Source organism: Manacus candei, unplaced genomic scaffold (assembly GCF_025592945.1).
Source record: "Manacus candei isolate 608988 ecotype Guabito, Panama unplaced genomic scaffold, ASM2559294v1 h1tg000033l, whole genome shotgun sequence".
NCBI classification, from domain to species: Eukaryota; Metazoa; Chordata; class Aves; order Passeriformes; family Pipridae; genus Manacus; species Manacus candei.
In genome coordinates, this window is record NW_026138081.1 from 4,654,220 (window position 1) to 4,678,224 (window position 24,005).

General features: G+C 47.7%; 1 protein-coding gene across 1 annotated transcript; it reads right to left on the minus strand.

Annotated features, from left to right (window-relative positions):
• Nucleotides 1–19,325: 19,325 nt before the first annotated feature.
• ZFP36L1 (ZFP36 ring finger protein like 1) lies at nt 19,326–23,145 on the minus strand. Its single transcript, XM_051791455.1, has 2 exons — nt 22,694–23,145; nt 19,326–21,867 (listed from the first exon to the last, which is right to left on the minus strand). The coding sequence occupies exons 1-2, from the start codon at nt 22,748–22,750 to the stop codon at nt 20,917–20,919; spliced, it is 1,008 nt and encodes a 335-aa protein (XP_051647415.1). The 5' UTR covers nt 22,751–23,145; the 3' UTR covers nt 19,326–20,916.
• Between the last annotated feature and the right edge of the window lie 860 nt (nt 23,146–24,005).

Genomic DNA, 24,005 nt, shown 5'->3' on the forward strand with positions numbered 1-24,005 from the left:
GGTGAGCTCTGAAGCACTCATGGGAGGAAATAGCTGCAAAAGTTCTTCTTTATCAGTGAAGTCAGCAGCTGCACCTCTGACCTATTTCACCAGCCACACACACCAGTTCTACATCAACGTTAGCCTAGTGACGTCAGTGGGATTACTCCATTCCTGCATTAGATAAAACTTGGAGGAAGATGCTCTTGTGACATATCTTGTTGCCCAGACACCCTTGCAGGAGACCAAACTCCATTTTTGCTATGTTTGTTCATTTTATACCTCAAAGTATTTGTCTTTCAGGGGGTCTCAGCACCCAGCCGGAATGCTGCCCCTCAGCACGTGTGTTTACAGCCTCTCCTATGGAGAGATCCCAGTCAACAAGTGACTGAGTTGCAATGACTGATGTACCTAAGTGACACAAACACCAGTGAAAGTGCACTGGATTAAGGGCTGCTGGGGTGAGATGGGGGTGCCAGAAAGGCCAGGGAGCCCCACCAGGAGCAGGGACAGTGGTTTGTCTGTAGCACCATGCGGCCATCACACCTTGTCACTTCTCCATTGGCCTCCACAGGACAATGCCAAGGCCCTGCAAGGGTGAGCCTCTGGGCTCCAGAGCTGAAACAGGGTTGGAGGAACTCATCCACAGCCTTGCTTGTTAGTGGTGTGCTGTATGGTCTTTCCTGCTTTTGCCTCCCAGTTGACCTATTTTCTTTGTTTTCTCTGTTTTGTTTTCTTTCATCTGTTTTTCCTGCTTGATTATTCTCATGCCCTAACCTTTCTTTCTGCTCTGGAAGTTCTTTCCTTCTGACCCTCTAGATCCTTTGCAGTTCCTTTACTTCCTTGCAGCTCTCCTTGTTCTTCTTGACATTACCAAATCACACGTGTCCTTTTCCTTCTAAGCTTACTCCGTTCCTGTCCTATTTTTCACTGCTTCAGAATTTCCTTCTATACTCTTCCTCCATTCAATCCATTTATTCCCATTTGTCAGTGGGAATCTTCAGCCAGCTTTTCAGCTATCAGTTATGGTAATGCTGGAAGCCAGGCCAGCAGAGCATCTGGAACATGTTAAATGAAGCAGAAGGTGAGATTGGAAAGATGGCCAGAAGCAGAGTGAGTTTGTGGTGTCAGATCAGGGAGATAAAACCTTTGGTTTTAACTGGTACTGCTGCCGATAGCAATGTGGTCTACTGCTGCCAAAAGATAGGTGTGCCTCCGTGCCTCAGCAGGCAAGCCAAGGGATGTTCAAACCTCCTGCAGAGAGGCTCTGGATAGGCTGTATAGGGAGTTTAAACCATTGCTGTTGACTAGCCGTTGCATTAAATTATGCTCAGAGCTCAATAAGAATGCAAACCCAAGTTCCTATATTAAGAAAAAGCCAGGCTTACGTTGCAGGTGAAACCATAACTCAGTCCCTGCCATGTGCACATTACAATCCTTTCTTGCCCAAGACCCCACAGGAAGCCTGTTACAGAGCAGTGCTCTGAGATGTGGGACAATATCATGAGGGCTGGAGAGAATCCTTCTGCCTTTACCTCTCATCCTGTGCCTCAAATAGGGTGGGTGTCTTACAGAGCAAGGAGTATGTTATCACATAATTACAGGCTGTGCTATGATACATGCTCCCAATGTAAGAGCAGAATTAAGGCTGAGCAAGCAGTTAAAAGCACCATTACATCATTAGACTAATCTCCTTGGCTGGCCATGGAGGATCTCATCCTGTTCCCACTGAAGCCAAAAGACCATACCTTTATCGGCTTGAGTGGAAGCTGGCTTGGCTTGCCCCCAGGCTCATTCATTGCTGTTAGCTGCTAGTTGAGGCTGTACCCTTGAATGCATTAAACTTTTCAAGCATAATTCATATACCACACCTAACACACTTTGATTCAAGTTGAGACTTCAGCCTGGGTGCTGTGGGTAGTGGAGTGTGAGGGGAACTTGCTCTGCCACCATGCTCGCCCTACCTGTTCAGCCTGTTGAATTGTTAATTGCCTTCAGCGGTTGCTCGTAGCTGATCGGGAGGCGAGGAAGGGCTGCTCCTGCCCTGCCCAGCCCACAGCCAGCTCATTAAGTCTGTTTCCCCACCCTAGTGCATACATGAGAGCAGGGCAGGGGCAGCTGGCCAGTCAGGGCTGGGATGTGGTGGTAGGTACTCCCTTCCCTATCCCCACTGAGCTGTGCCTCCCCAATACAGCCAGCAGCCCCCAAGCTGCCATGGGACAGCAGAAGTAGGGGTTGAATGGATATGTGGACCAACTCAGCATCATGGTGCAAGGCTGGTACCTGTGCTCCTTCAGGCTAAATGGCTTCTGAGCTGTGGATTAGTTTCCCAAAGCAGATCTCCTTACCTTTACCACTTCCCCAACCTCTCTGGATTTCCTTGAAGGACATGTGCCTAAATATGTGCATTTTTTTCACTTCTGCATCCTTCATTTTAAGTCCAAAATGTAATTTTTGAAAAGGGGCCGAATGTCTCACATGTAAAGAGGGTCCTCCAGCAGGAGATAACCTAAAGGCAAGCAACCTTCACATGTGAATGCATCTTAACCTCAGCTCTTATTTGTTTCTTCCAAATACTGCATGCAGTCATTGGAATTTTCCTTCACAACAAGCACACAGGTGGCCTTTTTATCACCTCAGGAAACCTCTTACTATTTCTGACATCTCTGCCTCCATGGTTTCCCATGCTGCTGATTTCAGAGTTGCACATCAAAGTGATGAAGACACACCTTGCTCTGGGGGACAAAGAAGCATTATCGCTCCTAAAAAAATCATGTGCAACCTGTCCAGTTCAGCCACTACCCTTTAGAAACAAATTACTCCTCAGTCTGACAGACTGAGGATGCTTTTCCTGTTATTTCATCTAATGTTTTCCTTTGTTTAATTTAAACTGATCTGTTTTAACTCTCTTTTCTTGTATCATATTAAAGAACTCCATAATCTTTTTCTGTTTATCCATGAAGGAATGGATGAGGTCATTTTATATTACTCTTCACAGCGTTGTTTTGAATAAAGAATGCAAGTGTTTGTGACTCTACAGTTGGCACACATAGAACAGAAGGGGAGAGGCATAAAGTAGAAAACAAACACAACATAGAAACTGAAAGGAAAAGGAGTGGAAAGGGCAGAAGAGAAACTCAAATTAAGAATATACAAAGCATATGTACACATGTGTGCAAGTTCATGTACACCAGCATACTCAGGCACGTTCTCATGTCATCCGAGAAGCCTGATGTCAAGGCAGATGTTCAGCTGTTTCTAATGCATAGCATAGAAAAACTCTAGCTGAAGAAACAGTTTGTTTTAACAATGAGTCATCCATGAGAAAAATGTGGGTGTAGCTTTCAGGGAAGGGGCTGAGGGAGGCTTATGAACTCCAGTTTTGCAAACCCCCATATAGAAAGATGCATGACGTTGATCAAGACACTGAGTCCCTCCCTCCCTTCCAGACATGACTGAGGCTAATCAGCTCTCACTGAGAGCTTGATTGCAACACTTGCCCTGTGCTGAATCTGTCCCGCCCTTGAGAGACCCCCAAAGTGAGGCTGAGAGAAAACTCTGGGTTGACCTCACCACAGTAGCCCCAGGCTGATACCAGCCCTAGGTAATGCCTAATGTAAGGACCAACCTGTATTGGCCTCACCCTGGACACTGCTCATCACCTGGAATTTTTTCCAACCCTTCTCTAACCAAATTTTTATACAGTTCTGACACATCAATGTTTATGCTCGTGTTCTACCTAAGCATCAGTTGGTCTTGAGGGCCAGACTTCTGCTGATGGATAAATGTTTTTAAATCCGGAGTCATTCAGATTTCTTTTGGTGTCAATGAGACGAGGCCCCCAGACCTGAGGGTTTCCTTCCAGTCCCTTCAACAGCACAAGTACCGAACACATACCTGGATCCATTATCCCAGCACCTCTGTAAGCAGAGGCTGGGTACTGTAAACAACTTGTCAGGTTGTGAAATGCCCATTGATTCTCCCAGGTGTAAACACCATGGGAAGAAAGGTGGCTATTGCTTGGGAGTGACAGCCTGAAGATTAGGCTTTCTCTGTTGGCTATCCAGTAGCCTTCCTATAGGAGTTTAAATTCAGATTTCCCAGTTTTCTCACCGATTATCTTGAGTGACTAAAACAGACCAGACTTCCCTGGAAGGGCTGAACACTATTCATGGGTGCTGCACTGACCACTCTGGTGGTTAACATCTTTCTGGTGACTGGCAACCCATTGACAACCAGTGTTATCTTAATGTTAATTATTCCTTGGTGTGATTCAAGGAGGTACAGCCAAGAATGGCAGTATAAAGTGAGTAGCAGACCACTTACCAGGACATAAGGTATAATGGTAAAATCTATGAGAGTGTCAATTTGTCTTCTGGGGAAAAGGTAAGGGTTTCCTCGGGCTAATTAAAAAAAAGGACTGACTGATAGGCACCGCCACCAATATTTTGCAGGCAACAATGCTTTTTGGCTTGTTTAAGATGGACTATCTGGTTTAGCAATGGGGAAGCTGACTCTTGTAACTCTGTTATACCTGTGTAACTGTAGAGAAATGCTTTTTTACTCTAATTACATTATTCCTTATAAACACCAGGACAGTGAGAGAGTATTTGTCTTTGTGTCTTTTCCGTCTGTTAAGTTCCATGGTTTGTGATTCACTTTAGAAAAACAAGAGTGGTTATAAAAAAAAAGAGTTGTTTTCAGCTGTGTGGTGATGAAATACAGTAACTGAAAATGCTGTGGGTTTTGAGGTTGGATTTTCAGATTAAAATATTGTTAGGTTCAGGATAGAATTGGCTGGCAAAATGAGTTACAGTAAGACATTGCGCTTTCACCTCTAGAAAGCTGAGTTCAAGCCCTGTTTAAGATCATAAAACCAGTAAGTAGTTCAGGATGATTAACAGTTTCTGAAGGACCGTGAGGTAGGACAGGAACACCCAGGGAACAGGGAGGTCTGGTTTGATTCTCACCACCAGCACTGCTTCTTTGGGGTCCCAGCTGCAAGCAAAGGAGGGCACCGTGAAGGAGATCTCTTCTGGTGCGGAGACAGCGAGCAAAGATCTGCATTGCAGGAGATGCTGTGGGTCTGGATGAGGGCTGTGCAGCCACGTGGTCATGGCAGGTGCCACATGCTCCACATAGGCCATCCACACCAACAGCAGGGGCTTGATCTGATTTTGTGCTGGTTACCTCAGTCAGTCTATGATGAGCAGGCATGACCCTGCTACTTCTGAAAACCAGAGCAAGATCTGAGGCTCTTGGGCATTTCTTCCTATCTTAAGTATCCAACTCAATCCTTAAATCAAGGACACTTCAAGGACATTTCATTTTGCAATTTGTTTACATTAAGCATTGCAAGCTGCTGATTCAAACAGCCAAGTTGCAGCAGAAACACTACCAGGAACCCTCTCAAGTTCATTTTCCTCATAGGTTTTCAGTTTAGGCTATCTTAACAAGATGTGTACTCTCATCAAAAACGCAGTTCACACACATGCAGGCCAGAGAGCTGTAATCAGTTTCAGTGCCTTCCAAACTGCTAAATGCAAAGCGGTGCACCCAAGCAGATTTGCGCCTCTGCTGTGGAGCTGCCAAGGCCAAACCCCTAGCCAAGTATCACTTGAAATAAAGTATAGATAGGGTGTAAGTGGTACATCAGCTCTGATCTGGGGCTCTGCAGTTACTCTAAGTGCAGTTAATGCGGTTACTGTTACCAGAAGGTTACAGATCTACCCACAAGTTAATGGCTGTGTTCAGATCTTATCTAGTTATCTGAAAATAAGACAGCTTTTTTCATAACATATTACCAGCTATTTTCTGTTACTTCTGGGATTTTGTAAAATACTGTCACAGGGTTTTTTATTTTGTTGAGTTTTTTAATTCCTTAATTTCAATGATTCCTAGAACAAAATGAGAATTTGGTCCAATTTGAACTCGAGTACCCTTTTGCACTAAAATGGGTTTTTTTAGCACTTGTAGAACTTCCCTCACTTTCTAAAGTTTATCTGTAAGATCAGTTTACACGGGGAATTACAAATCCAATCAAACCCATTCAGTGTTTTCCTCATCCTGGGGAACAGACTCATTTCCCTCACAAAAATTGAGTGTCTTCAAAATTTGGCATTAGGAGTAGCACTGGAAAACTAGCAAATTCAGACCAGTCCTGGTAGGGGTTTCTCACATTCCAGCATGTCCCAGTGCCCCTGCAGAGACATTTTCTTTTCCAGCAAGGGTGCTCCAGCACAGACACTCCTGCTGCCAGTTGCTGTGACAGAGAGGGAGAGTCAAATGCTCATTAAAGCCAGTTGTGGGCCATTCGATTTTTTATGGGAAGCAACCGACACCCAAAACTGCACCTAGAAACCAGTGAGCCATAGCACTATGTCCTGGAGGGACATGGGCATCATATACTTCCAAGGAGAATTTGTCCCTTGAACAAACGCACTGTGCTTCTGCAGTGGCCACCATCTCTGAGAGACCTCAGGAAGGACCAGTGCAGCAGTCTTGCTCTGCCAGACTGTGAAATGTGGATAATGCCCTGTCAAAGGGCAGCATTGCAAAACTGTGGCATGACACAACCCTTTCCACCAGAAAGCTTCCCAGTGTGTCATTCACTTCTGCATTGCTTTTCCTTGCACTACTCCAGGTTGTCACTGTTTTCCCAGCACTCTCCATGGGATAACATTGCACAGCTCCAAGGAGGCTTAAGGTGTTCTTGAGAAGCATCCAGGCTTGGCCACTGGTGGACGAGGATTCACAGATTAGATGGCCTGTTGGTCTAATCCAGTACATCCTTGTCTATGTCCGGGGACGAAGTTCCATTTTCTTCCTAAATATCATTGTTTTGAAATGGAAAAGCAAGGCAGAGCATTCATAACTGCTGAGGCAGCACAGAGTACTCACCCTGACAAAAGACAGGGTGTCCCCAGTGGTGCGGCAACACTTACTTCCCTGCCCCAGCAGCTGCAGCCTCTTCTGCAGCACAGAATCACAACAAGCAGTGAGAGGCACTGTGGTTACAAACACACAGGACGGTCCATTCCTGACATCCTGGCTGGCATCAAGGGGAGGATGATGAGAGAGCAGCCTGTGGAAGAGATGTGGTGCTGCCAGCAGGCATCCCACACCCTGCTACTAGGCCCCACCTGGCATTGGCACAGGGAGCAGTGCTTCTGACAGACACAACCGGCCACAGCAGATCTCCTGTGTGTGTCAGGATGCATTTCCCTCAAGAAAAAACTGGAGTCATGACACTCCCACTCTGCCATTTTAAAAGCGAGAGTGATGAAGGGGAGGTGTCTGTGCTGAGGGCTCCCAGTTAGCTCTGGTTATGGCTTTGATGCCAGACACAAGGTACAATTCCTATTACAGCTCATTTCTATGCGCTGTTGTTTAATCTAAGTGCATCAATGCAACCTCACATCACAGGCATGTGAGTTGAAAACCTCCAGTTGGTTCTGAGTCATAGCCAGCACCTCAGTGGTAAATTTGGATCCCAGCACCACTGGATTCTGACACAGCACAGAAGCCAGGATAAACTCCAGCACTGAAGCATTGCATGCAATCATTGGAGCCACATCCACCCATTGCAACTCCTTGTGACATGGAAATTTTGCAAAAAACGGACGAGGACCTTGGAGGGGAGGACAGGGCTACTCATGGTGTGTATGAATGGCATGGGCAGGAAAGGACAGAGTGAGAGAAGGAGGGAGGGAGGTGCTGGCTCAGGACCCACCTGAGCAGATCCCACACAGTCACTGGTCCTGCCTTAGGATGGCTCCACTACAGCAGTGTGTACTGTCTCCTTTGTGCAGGGCTGAAAAAACCCAAAAGGCTCCTTTCAAGGCAAAGGCCTTGCATTCACAAAGGACTTATATTTCTTTCTCCCAGCATTCCTTTAAACTTTTCAGTTTTTTTTTTCACTTGAGAATACCTCAAGGGAAATTCTGAATCCCTCCCTCTATGGATTCATTGGTATTTTTATCTGAGCTGCAGTAGCAGAGGTGTGTGAATATTGATTAATATTCCAGGCAGATCTCAAATAAAAAAATTGAGTTTCCTCACCAAATGGAACCTGCCTCCTTCCCCCCACCCCCTCCAAAGTAGTAATTCTCTATTCCTCTATTCAGGGGAGCACACAGGGCTTAATCTGTTAATTTCTTTCTGTTATTGTCATTTAGAAATTATTACAATCCAACCAAACTCTATTTTGAAAAATCATTCGAAAATGAAAACCAGTATTTAAATGCTGCTGCACCTAAGCATGGCAATGGTTTTCAGCATCTTCTGATAAAGCTACTTGCAAACATGATACATGTTTTTCTAGCTTGAAGTAGCACAGAATCAATTATCTGCACAAAATAATGTGACCAGTGCTACTTGAGATTGTTTTCTTAGCACAAAATTATTCAGGTAACACTCATCAAAAATGTTGCCTTGATATCAAGTTCGTGGACGCAGAAGTGCTTTGTTTGATCAATGATTCACAGCATAAAAAAAATCAGCACTGACTTTCCTCCTCTGTTGTCAATGCAGCTCCTTCGAATGGCCTGGGGACAGCCAGGGTGAAGGAAAACTCTGTTTCCATGACTCATCTATTCCTGGGCTGCTGGGAGATAGCCAGCAAGTGGTCAATCAGTGATAATTGTCATAGGGAGCTGGTGATGTGAATGCTCAGACCATCAGCATATTTCACAAGAGCCATTCAAAGGTGCTGCTTCTTCAAGAAAGCAGGACAAGAAATTGTCTCTAAACCTGAAAAACACACGTATTTCTTACCAAATCCCTATATCAACAACCTTCCACAGTGTCATTTATTTAAAAGTTATTTCTTTACAGTATTTTTAGCAATGATGAGAGTAAATCAACCAAAGCATTAATTGAATAATATATCAGGGCCAGGTGCATGTCAGGAATGTATATATCAGGCAGAAAAAAAACAAGTGTGCTTCAGAGTAGGAATATTTTAGAGAGTATTGCAGGAGAAGATATTTTAAAATTATTCCATCTTCTTATCAAGTCTTTCTGTAGGCCTTCCCCCTCTGGCACATTGTGTTCTCAGGGCTCCTTAAAGTTCATAAAGACAAAGAAATATGTTTAACAAATTAGACAAAAAAATATGTCTCAAAACCCACTGTGTTTCCTACACTTGTTCTGGAAGGCTTCCAACAGTTACACAACACAGTTGGATTTATCTAATGCTCTGCCCTAAAGGGTGGGCAAGTCTTATTTCCATCAGACCTCTTTCCAGCCTGTCCCTTAAGCCAAGCCTTCACTGACACAGTAAAAAAAAAAAAAATCCCTTTATTTTTGGTTTTTTGGGCAGTTTTCAATGCTTTACACGTTGCTGAAAGAGCTCACACTCATAACCTGACTGGTTAGTCACACCGTGCCCATCGCTGCTGGAGGTAGGCAGCTGTGATGGAGGGCAAGAAACCAGCAGTTTATGAGAGCAGTGAGTCCGGGTGAGGATACAATTACTGTCCTGGAAGACAAGGCCTCTTCTGCAAAACAGCTCCCCAAATCCATGCAACAGATGCAGACATCTCAAAATACCCCAGCACCCAGTGGGGAGTGTGGAAGCAGTGGGGGGTGTGGAAGTCTGGGACCTCCCCCGCCCGGTGTCACAGCAGGCAGTACAGCCCACCATGCCATGCATGGCCCGGGGGGTGGCTGCTGCCTGAATGGGGGCTGTAAATGGACACTTAGCATCCATGTGCTGGATGGCCCTACTTTTATTGCTATGCATGCATTCAGCATTTAAATCCGGCTATTCCCTCTGAAAGCTTGCATTGCAATTAAAAACAAACTAACCAAAAATCAAACACTAAAAGCAGAGGTTTTTTAAGATCAATTTTGTAGTACAGTGAATTTCAAGCAGGAGTTGGCTCACTTGTTCTAGATACTGTAAAAATACAAAGGCAGTTCTCGAATGAATATGGCCCCATATGATCTACTTTTGTCCAAGGCATAAGGAAGCAGCTCCAAAAGGCTGGAAATCTTTTTCCATGGTGCTGTCCAGGTCTGAAGTAAGTGGGGCATGGTAAATCTATGCTGACGTAAATGAGAGAAGGTGTTTTGAAGAACCCAGGACAGGGAGAACAAATTAAAACCAGAGAAGTCTGGTGAATATTACACAAGAAAACCTTTCTCTATTTCTGTTTCTTATTTTTGTCACTGCAGAAATTCCCCTCATCTTAAATTAGAGAAAGGAGACCAGGAGGCCAGGGCTGGCATTCTTTGCCTCGGTGACCCAGCAGTAACCAAACAAGGAGACTGGCAATGTGAGTATGAACCAGCCACCTTGAAGCTTAGGATCTGGAGATTGAGAGCTCCAGGTGGATAAACAGTGGGCCTCTGTTTCTGATATGGGATGAACCCAAACCTCACAGCTCCCCATGACAATTATCTGGGGTCAGCTGAGAGGGGGACTCAGAACCAAATCATCAGTGGCACTGTTTCTCTCCTCCAGGCAGTGACATTGTGTTGATTTGGCCTTTTCTTTCCACTCTCACAAAGCTACAGAAAGCTGTGGAGCAGACTTCTTGGACTTGCTGAGGACAAAAACCTCCTTTGCTTGCTGCATCCTTTTTCTAAATAGCATTGATGCCTGTCAGAAACATTCTGAAACATTGTTTGGATTTGATTTTTATATGACTTTTCCTCTAGCAAAGTGCCTGCAAGTTCAGTACAAACAGATGAACGGAGTCAAGCACAGCTCGTAGCCTTGTTACATACTTCAGTCTTTGCTCTGAACTACTGAGGTTTTGGATGATGTCACCCTGAGGGTGCTGTTGTCATCAGATAGTGAGGTCGATAAGGCACATGTTATGATGAGGCATGCTGTTTGGTTCAATCACAGTATCGTGCATGAAGAGGAAAGCAAGCAGTGTATTTCCTGGTACAGTACCTTGATAAGGCTCTTGCTGCTTCATAGGTATTTCCACCACACTGTCCTCTCTGCTCAGCACACTGACAATCAGATTGCTGACAATCTGAAAGTAGAAACAGTGCTAGGGTGCAGAACCCAGCTCCTCCACCAAAAACATGTTTGTTTGTTTCTTTCTTTCTTTTCCTGATCTCAATTTCACTCTCTCTTTTTTCTCTCCTTTTTTTTAAAAAAATTTTTATTTAACCATTTCCAAAGCAAGTAAAGCAGGACACAGAACAGCTGTTAAGAGCTGGATAAGGTACAGTCAGTTTCTGGAGCAGCTTTTTTCACAGTCCCTCATTGCCCAGTGCATTTAGAAAGCACCTCAAATCTAGCACAACTGCTGAGTTAGGGGCCCTTGGCTGGATTTGGAGGCTCCAGCTCCTCCCAACAGCATTTGTTTCCATACTGCTCAGATGCTTGATCTTGAATTGTGGTTTCTTCCTCTCTTCCTGGCTTACTTCATATTGAACATTATGATTTGTTTTACTAGCAGACCATAGACTGGACCAGTTCCATGTGTCAGACACCACTGAAAAGGAGTTGGTACACTACCTTTACCTGGAGCTGGACTGGATTTTACTTTTTTAGTATTCATGTTTCTTGTCCACTTTTTGTATTTTACTTAGATGGAGCAGAGGAACAGGCTGGATCCCTGATCACCCCTCATTGCCACCTGTGAGAAAGAGTTATGGCAGCCCTAGTCCTACCAGTGGGAGCACATAGAATAGATGTGCAAAAGTTGAAGTAATCCACGCTTCTGCTAGCTCTAGCCTTTTCACAGTTAATCTCTATGTACTAGAAAAGGGGGAATAATGTATTCTTTTTAAATCCTAATTGTACAAATTATCATCTTGGACCCCACTGTCTACCAGTTTTTAATGAAGAAAGAACCCATATCACTACCTAAACTTGCTGACAGAAATAAAGTGCAGGTACCATTGCTGGAACAGTGTCTACCTGATTTTGCTGGTTGTCCAGCTCATCTATCCTTAAGGGTATTTAGATCCATAGTTTCTATGCTGTGTTTTCCTATACTGACCAACACTAGGAAACCAGGCAAGCCAGCTGCTGATAGAAAAGGAAGATGACCATTTGGGATAAACAAGAAGAGGCTGTTTCTTTCCCCAATGTATGTTTGCCCCTTGGAAATAAGCTGATCAGAGAGGCCACAGGGAGGCCACAAGGCCAAACTCTACAGCTGAATTTTTTTAAAGCAGATAATTTTATGACCGCTGTTAAGAGATGTAATTTATGTAAACCAAGACAATGGTAAATGGACACAAATCAACTCGTGTTTCAAAGCTTATGTTCCCTGAGGATGGGGAATAGCGTTTCTCCTTCAGGAAGGAAAACTGAAGGGCAGGAGCATGGCTTCCTCTGAGCACACTGGTGGGGGCCCTATGCTACCCCACCCTGACAGTGGAGTGACTGCCCAGGGATCCTGGGTGTCATGAAGCACAGTGCTAATATCAGAGGTAGATATTAAGTATGCACAGTGGGGATAAGTTCTGAAGAACCAGGAACCCACCATCATCAGGCTGTGTGAGGGGAGCCAGGACACCCCACAGTAATGGAGCAGGGCCCCAGTTGGCAGCACAGTGTCATGACAAGAGGCTGATTCCCACTGTATTTCTAGCAGAACCAATATAATTCGACATAGTGCTTCTCTCCTGACCTCATCCCAGATTAGGCCAGGAAGGTTAAATTTACTATCTCAAGAACCAAAGGCAGGACAGCACCACTAAGTGCAGAACCAGGCTGAAAATGAGAGTCCAGGGTAGGTTTAGGACATGCTATTTTCTTAGCAGGCATGGGAAGAGAAGCATGGAAAGGTTTGGAAAATTGTATTGTCTGAGAACAGGCTGGGGAAGAAATTAGCTGGCAGGAAAGCTGAAAGGTGAAACCACATGTGCCATTTTGCAGGGACTTCACCTGGAAGTTTGGCTCCAGTCTCATTAACCAAAGGTGATGGGACACAAAATTAGTAGCCACAAACCTCTGCAGGAGACATTCAGGTTCAGTATTAGGTTACATATAGAGAGGTTAAAATTTCCTGAGCATTGAAACTGCCTGACAAGGGAATGCTGTGGACACCTCAGTGCTGGAGACATTCAAGGCTATCACTAGACAACTCTCTATGCCTGAGAGGTGGTTTGAGGATAATGAGATTGGTCCTGTCGTGGTTAAAAGAGAAGGTCTGAGTGACTCACTAGAAGTCCCTGCCAACCTGGATGATACACTGATAACCCTATGGAACGCCTGTCTCCAGCCTCCATCACAGGACCACTGGACTCTCACAGCTGCTGCCCTCAAGTTCCTCCAAACTGTTTGCTTTTGATACAAGCTATTAAATGGTTTGAAAAAATCTCCAGTTCTGTTTTCATCCCCACTGAAAGTGTTTTTCTGCTCAGAGAAATGCTGGAAGAAGAAAAATACCTTGGTCAGCAGATTCAGTCTATGAATCCAAAGCCCACATTACCTAACTTAGGAGGAAAATTATTTTCTGCAGCTCCCCTAGCTATTTTGGGTGGGCACCCTCAAAAGGGGGTGAATTTGGTTTGTTCTTGACTTTTTTATCTCATGATAAATTTTAAAGTGTAATAATGGGAAAAATAGTGTTATTGGTAAACACAGCACAGAAGACCTGAGTTTGAGAGAAAAGAAACAGGGACCTTCTTTGCACATTTTCGGCGCCATCCTTTTTCCAAGCAGGAGTGTACCTTTTACACTCTGCTGTGGGCCTTGATCAAAAAGTTTCCTCATATCTTGTGACTGTAACTTCTTAGTAAACCAGGACTTTCCTAGTGCCCAAAAGCCCTACCAGCATCTCCAGAGCTGTGAAACACAGTATAATCTCTCCATATAGCATAATTAGGGTAAATAACAAAAGCTCCCACCTAAGAGTGCTCAAGAATCTCTTTATAGCAAACACAGCAAGAGCTTCAAGAGCTTCATTGGCATGTGTTCCATATTGCTTAATGTCTCCTTAGGGGCTGTGGCTATCATCCCAAGCAACATTTCTATGGCTTGCGTGGCTACATCCTTTTCCTGTGAATCAACGTTGGCATCTGCTCATCCAGAGTAATCAGGAGAAATATTTGCTGTTGCCTGGAGACTAAGACAGGAGAAAAAGTATCAGGAGTCCTGAATTATTTTTGCAGCTCTTTCTCTGATACTGTGCCACTGCCAGACAGTCCTCTTCGCCTGGCAGTTGTATATCTAACAGGGTTTTAAAACCTGTGGAATAGGTACGGTTATATTTGCCAAGTGCCCAAAATAGCTATAAAGTTCTCCCAGGCCCATGTGCAAAAGGCATCATGTAGAAATACAAAATATATCTACATAGGCTAAGCAGACTCCATTTGTCAGCATCATCATTAATTGCACTTTCTGTCCTCTCTGGGAGGGAGATAAACCCCCAGAGACAGCAGGATTCCACTGAAAAACACCCGTCTGGCTCATTTGCCGAGCAGTGGTCTGGTAGTACCAGAGGTACGGCAAACATACCGTACCTACGGTCTTGCCTCCACCCAGCTGGTGTGGTGGGACTTTAAATACACAGAGAATGCTGAACTCCAAAATGTTTCCACCAACCAGTTGTTAAAACTTTTCACATCCCACCAACAACTGCTCACATATGTGGGGGATGAGAAAACTTCCTTCCACCCAGAGGTGGAAGAAAACTCTGGAGCTGGCAGTCACGTGCTCCACAACAGTCTTACAACCCGCAGGATCCTGCATGGAAAAATTTCACTTCCATGTGTTGACTAAGTTAATGTGGTGGGGATGGTGGGTGGACATAAAATGAAACTATGAAAAGAGATTAATTTGCAGCTGGAGCCCAGGCAGGGAGAACTCCAGTCCTCTGTTTGCTCAGAAAACGGCAGCTTTGACCAAAACCCAGTCAAAAAAAAGAGGTTAAGGCAGTGGTAATTAAAAAAAAAAAAAAATAAAACCGGGGGGGAAAAAGCAGCAAAAGCGAAACAAAGCCTCTCTGGAAATTAAGATGCGGAATTCAAAATATTTGCAGTATAATAAACCCAGGCGAGCCCATAAAGCGGCACTAGCCAAAAGGAGCTCTGTTCTGCCTACGAGGAAACCCGAACCGGCGTCACGCCTGGCAGCAGCCGCCCCACAGCCCCGCTTCCTCCCCATCTCATTGCAGAGTTGTCTTGCTCGCTGCCCTCGGCTATGTTTAACGCAGCGTCTGTTTCCACTCTAACCCCTTCAGTTTGGAGGAGGAGGATATAAATCATCTGTGGAGCTGCCCACAGGGCTTAGTCACAGCAGGTATTGGTTTAGGGTGTCTTAGAGGAACTATTTCTTTTTTTCGCTGAAAGTATTCTAGGGAATAAGCATTGGCTTTGTGAGGAGTAGGCTTTGCTCAAGGGGCCAAGGAGTCTCCAAACAAAGGACATTTTACATCACCAGGCAGAATCATCTTCTAACATTTTGGACTGAGCTCAGCCTTGAGGGCAAGGGCTGTTCCACAAGTTCCCAGCAGATGCTTGAACCGTCCCCACTGAGCCAGTCTCACCATCTGTCCTGGTGTTCCTAGCCCAAGAGACCCTATATGACTAATATCACCCCTTCCTTCCAGCTGAACTCCTTCCTAACACTTTTTGCTGCTTTCTTCCTGTTTATGGCTGGTTCACACACCTGAAACTGCTTCTGATACAGGCTCCTCCTGACCCCTCTTACCTGGGGCCCAGGTAAGGAAGGCACCATTCTTCACTCTTAATTTTTTTGTCTATTTTCACTTCACCCACCACAATTTTGCCTGTCACCAAAGCATCTGGTCACTCAACACACCATCTCCCAGCAGGAGAACTGCCTCACCAGCCCCACTGTGGGGTACAAGACCCCACATCTTGATGCCTGCCTGTTGTAATGCAGGGCATAAGGAGCCTCCCTGAAACACAAGCCTTTCTCTCCCTCCCAGGCAGGTACTGGGGCTGTGCTTTTGTGTCAGTGTCACCCCTGGACATGTCTTCAGCCTCCAGCCCCCGCAACACCTCCAGCACTGGAGCCAGAAGCCTCTTTGTTCACACACTGACCACAGCTCCTTCCCCCAAAGCCTCTTTCTCCAGACTCAAGCACATGCTAGCTTTCCCCAGCACAGACCACACGAATTGCAGCAATTAGCAAGTGTAAAGGGCATGCTGTGGTTTTTGCATGTATTAGTGCATCTTAAGAGTCATGCATATCCTTGGGCATAGTAATCAGATAGTATCCAGCAGGCTGTGTTATCCAGACCTTCCCCTCAATTTGATGTCCCTGAGCCCCACTGGAGAGACTCAGTTCATTAGCCTTTATGCACTTGAACAACATTAGTCTTTGGACTCAAGACAGCATGGCTTCTCTCTCACCTGTGCTATCCCCATGCTTTGTGGACTTGATCTATAGCTCCTCCCTTGCTGCCATTCTCTAATGGTGACCCCATCATTTCTGGCCTCTCTGCCACCTCCCCTCTGCTGTGCAAGGCATGGCAAAGCCCGTTCTTCCTTATGTGATTTGCAGCTGCAGCTCTAAGTCCTGTTCACAGACCACTGCCCTCACTGCATAGGAACCATACAGAATGAAAATTTGTGCCAGCTTGTAACAGTCCTCCAGGCATATTTCTTCAATTTCTTTCCCCTTCTGCCTCCCAATTTCATGACTATGCTGATGAGACAAACTCGGTGAGGACCAGGAACTTTGAGCATTTCAGGGCTCTTTTTAAATGTTTGTTGTTTTTTTTTTTGTTACTTGCACTCTGGCACACCATATCTATGTACAAGTGATACTAAACAAAGGTTAGCAAAACTAGGCAGTTAAGTTCCCAACTGCCTTTAAAAACAAAACCATCAGCAACAACAAAGAAACCCTATTTGACTTTTCATCCCTTACCTATAGAGAAGTTTAGGGAATGAGACAGCCTCTGCTTCTACAGCCCCTGACTGCAGAACTGAAAGTGTTTTGGTACAAAAGCCACAGCTAACTCATTGCAAAGGAGTGTCATTAGGACACATACAACTGTTGTAGGAATTAGGAAGGAGGGAGGCAGCTAGCAGGATGGAATCTGAGCCACCTGGAGCTCTGCAGATCAAAGTCATCACATAATTCAGTACCAAGAGGCAACTGGCACAGACAGCCATACACACTGGCTCTGATTTTCAAGACATGTTGAAGGTGGATAGCACTAGACTCACCTGACTTCAAAGCCAAAAAACAGCAAATACCTGCAGCCAGAGGCATGGGCCAAGTCTCCTTTTAGAAGGAGCCCATGGCAAGCACACATGACTACGACGAAATGTATCTGAAGAGCAGCAAGAGCCACCACAGGTGTCCTCCTGCCCCCCCAGTAAGAACTGTAAGTGCAATCTGTAAAGCGCACTGAGGTACACTTTGCCATGGCACCTTACATGGGATGACAGGTATCTTGCTCTTTTGGGTGCTTCTCTCTGCCCTGCCACACCGAGTATGCCAGGAGCAATTGCAGCAGGCCACTCTGAGAGTCCAGTGCACTAAATCAGTAAGCCAGAGCATGGAGGAGCCCTGAGTCAGAGGAATGCGTGTCTCAAAACTGTCATGACAGGAAAAACTATTTATACCTTTCTGAGCCTTGGCTAGGCTATTACCAACCACGGTGAAATTCTAGGGGACACAGTTTCTAATTCTGTGATGACAGCACGGACAACTCATCCGTAAAAGCAAGAAAGAAGGAGAAGTCTCTTCAGAGTAGCTGCTGCCATATACCCAAGCTGCAATAAATGCTAATAGTATCAGATCAGGCAAACCCCTGCATTGCTGGAGGCTCTTGCATTCTGTTCTGCTCTTCTCTATCCCTTGCATGACCTAACTCAAGGTTAGTTTCAAAAAGCAAGAATGAGAGAGCATGTATCATTAATAAACTCACAGAAGAAAAATGGTGCTGGCTTCCCAGAACCAGTGTACTAGAAGGACAAGGGAAGTACTCAAGTACCATGAGCAAAGACCTACTTTTAGCACAGCTTCCCAGTTGTTTGTCATACCGATAGCACTGTGCAACTGATACAGCTATTTCATCAATTATTAACTGGGCACAGGCTATTTGTTTGAAGAGCTGCACAGAAAGTCCAGAGTGGAAGCAAGCAGTTTCAAGCTTCACGTGTATGCGCTGCAATAGGCTTGGAATCCTCTCCAGATCAGGTACATCTCACTCTTCAGAGACTGACAGCTTGGCTTCCAGCAGCAGGGAAGGAAGCACACTTGGGTGCCTGCTGCAACGGCAGTCTCACAGGCGGAAGCCCATCCCTCACATCGGGCTCTTTGCCTTTATGCCCAGGAGCAAGGCTGTGGTCAACAGTACTGCTCAGTCGGCCGTAGAGCTGCGCCCAAGGCTCTTGTCTCAGGGATCAGCACGCAGACCACACCACATGCTAGTTACATCAGTATCTGCCAGCAAACTCACCATACAGCTTTTGCAGCGTTCAAGGGAAGCAGCTTCTACCAGCCATGCTCCTCTTCCTCCATCTTTCCTCCACCCAGCTCACCTTTAGTGCTACACCACAGAAGTAAGAGTGTTGCACAAAGCCAACAGCTGAGAGGGTGCACTGGTGTAAGCCTTGAGGTATCCTACAGCTTTTGTTTGGCAGGAACTTTTCCAACATGAATTAGGGAATCTCTCCTGAACACTGAGGCATGTTAAGACAGTTGAAGGATCAGTGGTTTGGCAGCAATATTCCAGCCCTGATTTGGAAGCAAAAGCTTGCTTGATAGAAAAGCTCAAAGATAATAACACAAGACAAGACTATGTGCAGTGCTGGCAAGGATGTGTTCCGAAACAAAATCAATGGCTTTGGAAGTTTCTGGGATTGCTGATGCTTCAAGATGTACAAGGGCTTAAATGCGATAGCAGTGTAGTGTGTGCATACAATGAGACTTTGCTGGGGGCTCATGTTCCTCTCCCACGTGAACACCAAACAGCCCTGCTGTGCAAGCAGACCAGTACCACTAACAAGTCAGAACTGATATTTGGGCTAACACTTCAACATACCACTTTAGCCTCGCTCATAACACACATAAGCTCTCCTCGAAGGGGAGGGAGCTGTGCAGGAACACAAAACACACAAGGAACAAAAGCCAAACCAAGCCACACTGATCAGAAAGAACTTTGTGGGAACAGACCAAGCAACACAAGATAGGAGGAGCACTCCGTAGGAGACAGAGAAGGTTAGAGGCCACCAGGGCAGGTCACATCAGATATTTGCTGCTATTGATCTGCGCACCCATGCACTTGCAGGGCTGGTCCACTGAATCAATGAGGGATGATGGAGGGATGCCTTAGCACAGAGTGGGCACCTCAAGGGTCAAGAGAAGGGAAGCATCTGCATTTGTGGGGTTGTCTAAAAACCAGTCCCTCAATTTTTGCAAGTAAAACCAGCTCCACTGTCAGTTTCTTGAAAAAACTTGGGGTTTATTGATTTAAACTGCAAACAGTCATTACAAAAGAGATTTTCTTTTAAATAAACTCACACAAAGAGGAAGAAAAAGCAACGTAGCGAACAGTAACGGGGAAAAAAAAGTTACATTCATTTTTCTCTTTGTGCCAGTCCCATTCACCTTGGCGAGGAAAATTCCAAACTTGGAATACAGAAATGCAAAGACAAACTGTATTTGGAATGTCTTCAGATAGGCACTTTGAGCCCCAAGGCTTTTCTCCTTGAAGAATCTTTACAATAAAAGGAAGAAAAAGGTCTTCCTTCCATGCTTCTCACAACAGAGCTCAGGTATGTACATTCTAAAGCCCAGGCAAGACCTGGGAGAGGGGAAGAGAAGGAGAAGAGAAAAGGCAAAGAAGCACATTAACTCCATTTGCAGTCCAACACAAAAAAAAGGGAGAGGGAATTCTAAAATAAATAATCCAAACACAGTTTTTGCATTTTTTTAAATTAATTTTTCATTTTTTAAAATAAAATAACCAAAAAAGTGTAAAGTTACAAAAAAATGTCATTGTAGTATAATATATTAAACTGTGGGGAAAAAAAGGAAAAAAAGACACTTCACAATCTTAAGATTAATATGGAAGATCATAATTTAAACATAAAAGAATATATTCTATGGATTCATCATCCCGATAAATATGAACAAAATTAAAAAGCATAGGTTTCGGCAATAAATACGTTTTGATAAGTTAAATAAGCTTTTTATATTGTTGTGCAGTGACAAGCAAAATTTGCTCTCCAATTTCTGAAAAGTTATACAAAATTAAAAACCCAGAAAAAATAATAAAAAGCTTGGCGTGAGTGCTCTAAGATAGATCTAAAGTACTCTAGAGCAAAACCATTAAAGCTATGTCTACTGGAACTTTGTTTACACGAACTTGTGTGTGTGTGTGGAATGACTTCTGTTGGCCCCACCCCCTCTCTTCCTTTATTTGTTTTAAGATGTCACATGTATACATGGGGAAGTTTTAGCACCAAAATCAAGTCTCTCATAGTCCATTCTTTTTTTACTTTCTCTCTTTTTTTGTGTGTGTGTTTTGTTTTCTTCCTCACAGTCGAAGTCCCACTCATGTTACAATCTTTGTCCGTTCTCAGCTTTTCTTCCCGCAGACCTGAGCAGATCCAGGCAAGATTTAGTCTTTAAGGGGAGAGGAGAAAAAGGACTGGATGTTAACGCTTGCCCACATGCCTGCAGTCTAGCAGAAACTGGCCAGTCAGGAAGGGACTGGGAGAGGGTGATGCAGTACATGGCCAGTGGAGGGAGCTGAATTCGGACATTTCCTGCACATCTGGAAGTGCACAGAGCTGCTGGTGCCCTCTGCAGCTGGAGAGGTAATACAGTCACAGTGAAAGTGTTAAAAGGCACTAACTTTGTAAACGTTATTGCTTTTCATCGTAATTTGGCACTTAAGGTTTAAGCCAGTGGGTATATGGCAGGCAGGTGGACATGTTAACATCCAGCTCAGACTACTTGGGAGAGGGTGGGGGGAGTTCAGCTTAACATCGTAATAGATGTGGGGAGGGGCAAGAGAAAACCCCAGATTAGTCGTCGGAGATGGAGAGTCTGCTGAAGATGGGAAGACGTCTTGAGGTGTCCAGGATAGGGGAATCTGAGCCGCTGTGGCTGCTGCTGGAGCTGCTCAGATAGCCCTCCTGGTCAGAGAGGGAGTCCTGAGGACTGGGTGGCGAGTCAAACATGTTGGGGGACTCGGACATGGGCCTGAACAAGAAGGTGGGGGGGGGGCTCCCTCCAGGCACCTGCACCCCCATGCTGGGGGCGAAAAGACTGACCAGCTCCTGGCTGGAGAAGGTGAAGGGGTTGCTGGCGCAGTCAGGCAAGGTGGGGGAGCCCAGCAGGTCGTCGGCGCTCAACATGGGCGGCGGGGTGATGGAAGTGGGGCTGTCCAGCAGCCCGCTGGCAGCAGTGCTGGGGAAGCCGGCAAAGCTGAAGCTGTGCTGCAGGCGGGGTCTGTCGGCGACGGCGGGCTCCCGGCTCCCCGCCACAGCGCGGCGCTCCTCCGCGTTGTGGATGAAGTGGCAGCGCGGACCATAGGGGCAGAAGCCGATGGTGTGGAAAGTGCGGCAGAGCTCGGTCTTGTACTTGGGGTGGCGGGTGAGGCTACGCAGCTCGTGGATGCCGTGGGCGAACTGGCACTTGTCGCCGTACTTGCAGGCGCCGTTCTCCTCAAAGGGGCGGCACAGCTCCGTCTTGTAGCGGCTGGAGTTGACCTGTCCCCCGGGCTGCTTCTGCTGCAGCAGGCGCTCGCCGCCCTCGGAGAAGGAGCGGTCCCGGAAGCGGCTTTCCCGGGGGCTCAGCATGGGAGCCGGCTCCCCTTTCAGGCTGCTGAGGAGCTGGTTCTGATGAAACTTGGAGTTGGGCAGAGTGACAGAGTGCCTCCTAGAGAAACCGCCGCCTGCTGGGGTGCCCACCGCCTTCCTGTCCAGCAGGCACCCGCTGACACCCGAGGGGCTGTAATTCAACATCTTGTTGCTCTACGGGGAGAAAGGAAGGGCCGGTCACTGCCACTGCCACCACCTTCTTCGGCGTCCCCATGCAGCCCTGGGAGCGTGGCACGGCACCTCACCGCCTCCCACTGCCGCGGCCGTGGGAGCGGCGGCCGCCCTGCCCTGACGGCTCCCCCGCTCCCTCCCTCCCTCCCTCCGCAGCCACATCTGCGGCAGCCCCCTTCGCCGCTCCACCCGAGGGCCCCGGGCCGCCCCTCCCCGTCCCTGGCGCAGCGCGGTCACGGAGCGAGCGGAGCGCCAGGCGCGGGGGGGCCGCTGACAGCGCCCGAAAACGCCGCGCGGCTGGAGCGCTTTCCTGGGAGCGCCCCCGGGGACGGCGGCGCGCGGGAAGGGAAGGGCAGCGCGCGGCGCGGCGCCCGCCCAACCGCTCCCGCCCAGCCCCCGCCGCCCCGTGCCCCGCGCGGCCCCGCGAGGGGCGGCCGAACCCCGCGGGGACGGAGCCCGCCCGGCCCCGCGGCAGCGCCGCCGCCCGCCGCGCCGCGCCCGGGCGTGTTGAAGCGCGGCCGCCCCAGGGGCACGGGAAGGATACGGCCCCCCCGCTCGGCGCCGCGGCCGAGCCCGCCAGGAGTGCGGGGCGGTTTCCCCATTCCGGAGCGGCAGAGGCGGGAAGCATGGGCGGGAAACCCCCGTGCCCCGATGCCCGTGCTCGGTCCCCGCCCTGCGCCCTCCGGTCCCAGCGCCGAACTTGCTCACGACCAGAAAATGGGGAAAAAAACCCCAACAAAACAACACGAACCCCAAAGAAGCTGGATAGCCCCGGAGTTGGTGGCGCAGCCCCCACCGGCCCCCTTACCTTGCATAAAACTTCGCTCAAGTCGAAGATGGTGGGCGACACCAGGGCTGTGGACATCTTCGGCAAGCGAGGGGGGAAGCGAGTGGGGCAGCGGCACTCGGACACGAGGAGTCACGGCGTGGGTAAGGCACAGCCTCCAGCGCCCCGGCTCGCAGCCTCCCCCCGCTGCTACTGATGCCGCCACCAGCCCACCCAGCCGCCGCACCCGCTCCTCGCTTCCAGCGGGTCGAGGAAGGCTCAACTTATAAAGTTTCGGACTTACCCCAGGAGGAGGAGCCGGCGGTGGGAGGAAGGGGAGGAAGGGGAGGAGGTGGAGGAGGACAGGGTGATTGACACCGCGACTGAATCACCCGGGCGGGCAGGCCCAGAAAAACTTTCGGGAGGAAGGAGGGAGGAGGGACGGGGGGGAAGAAGAACGCGAAGCGGCTGCGGGGGGGTGGCTGTGCCGGCCGGGCCGCGCCCCGCCCCGCGCTGCTCCGGAGGGGGCGGTTGTGTGGCCGCACCGACTGACTCCGCGCGCCTGTGCGCGCGCGCGTCCGCGTGCCTGTGCGGTGATCGCGAGTGTGCGCGCGTATTTGCGCGCGCCCCCGTCCGCGCGTCTCCACGTTGTGCGCGTGCGTATCCGCGTGCGCGCGCGTGTGTAGCGCGGGGCGCGGCTCGGGGTGGGCGCGCTCCCTTCCGCCCTCCGCGCGGTGGGGGTAGCGCGCGCGGCTGTCCCGTCCCGTCCCGTCCCGTCCCGTCCCGCGCCCAGCGGCCGGGCCGGGCCCCGCTTCGGCGGCTCCGCGCTCGCCGGACGTTTTTTCCCGCGAAAATCCAATGGGGTTCTGTCTGCTTGGATTTAAACTGATCGAATCTGTGTTCGGTGCGGCCGCTTGCCCGGAGTTTGTGCGCGCTGCCGGGCTTTGTGTTGACCGCCCCCGCTCCCCGCCCCCCATAGCCTTACTCCTTTTTTCCAGTTTTTAATGAAACCTGGCAAGTTCTACAAGGGGAAATAGCTTACATCCACATTAATTTAAATTGTTAAAATATGCCCTTTAAAAGGGCGTTTGATAAATCTTGCCTTTTCTCCCTAAAGAGTCCTCTTCCGGTCCCCAGAACTCAACATTGTAAAACTGAAAAAGAAAAGAAAGGCTCTAAGCAAGTAATCTGTTCCAGGTTTTAGTAGACAAAGTATGATTCAATGATTCATTCTGATCTCGATACGAGGGGAGGGAGGGGGAAGATGGTTGCAGTTTGTGTAAAAATAAAAATGAGCTGAACTGCTCAAGGCTTATCAGTACCAGAGTGCCTCAGCTCCCAGTCTCTGCCCGTT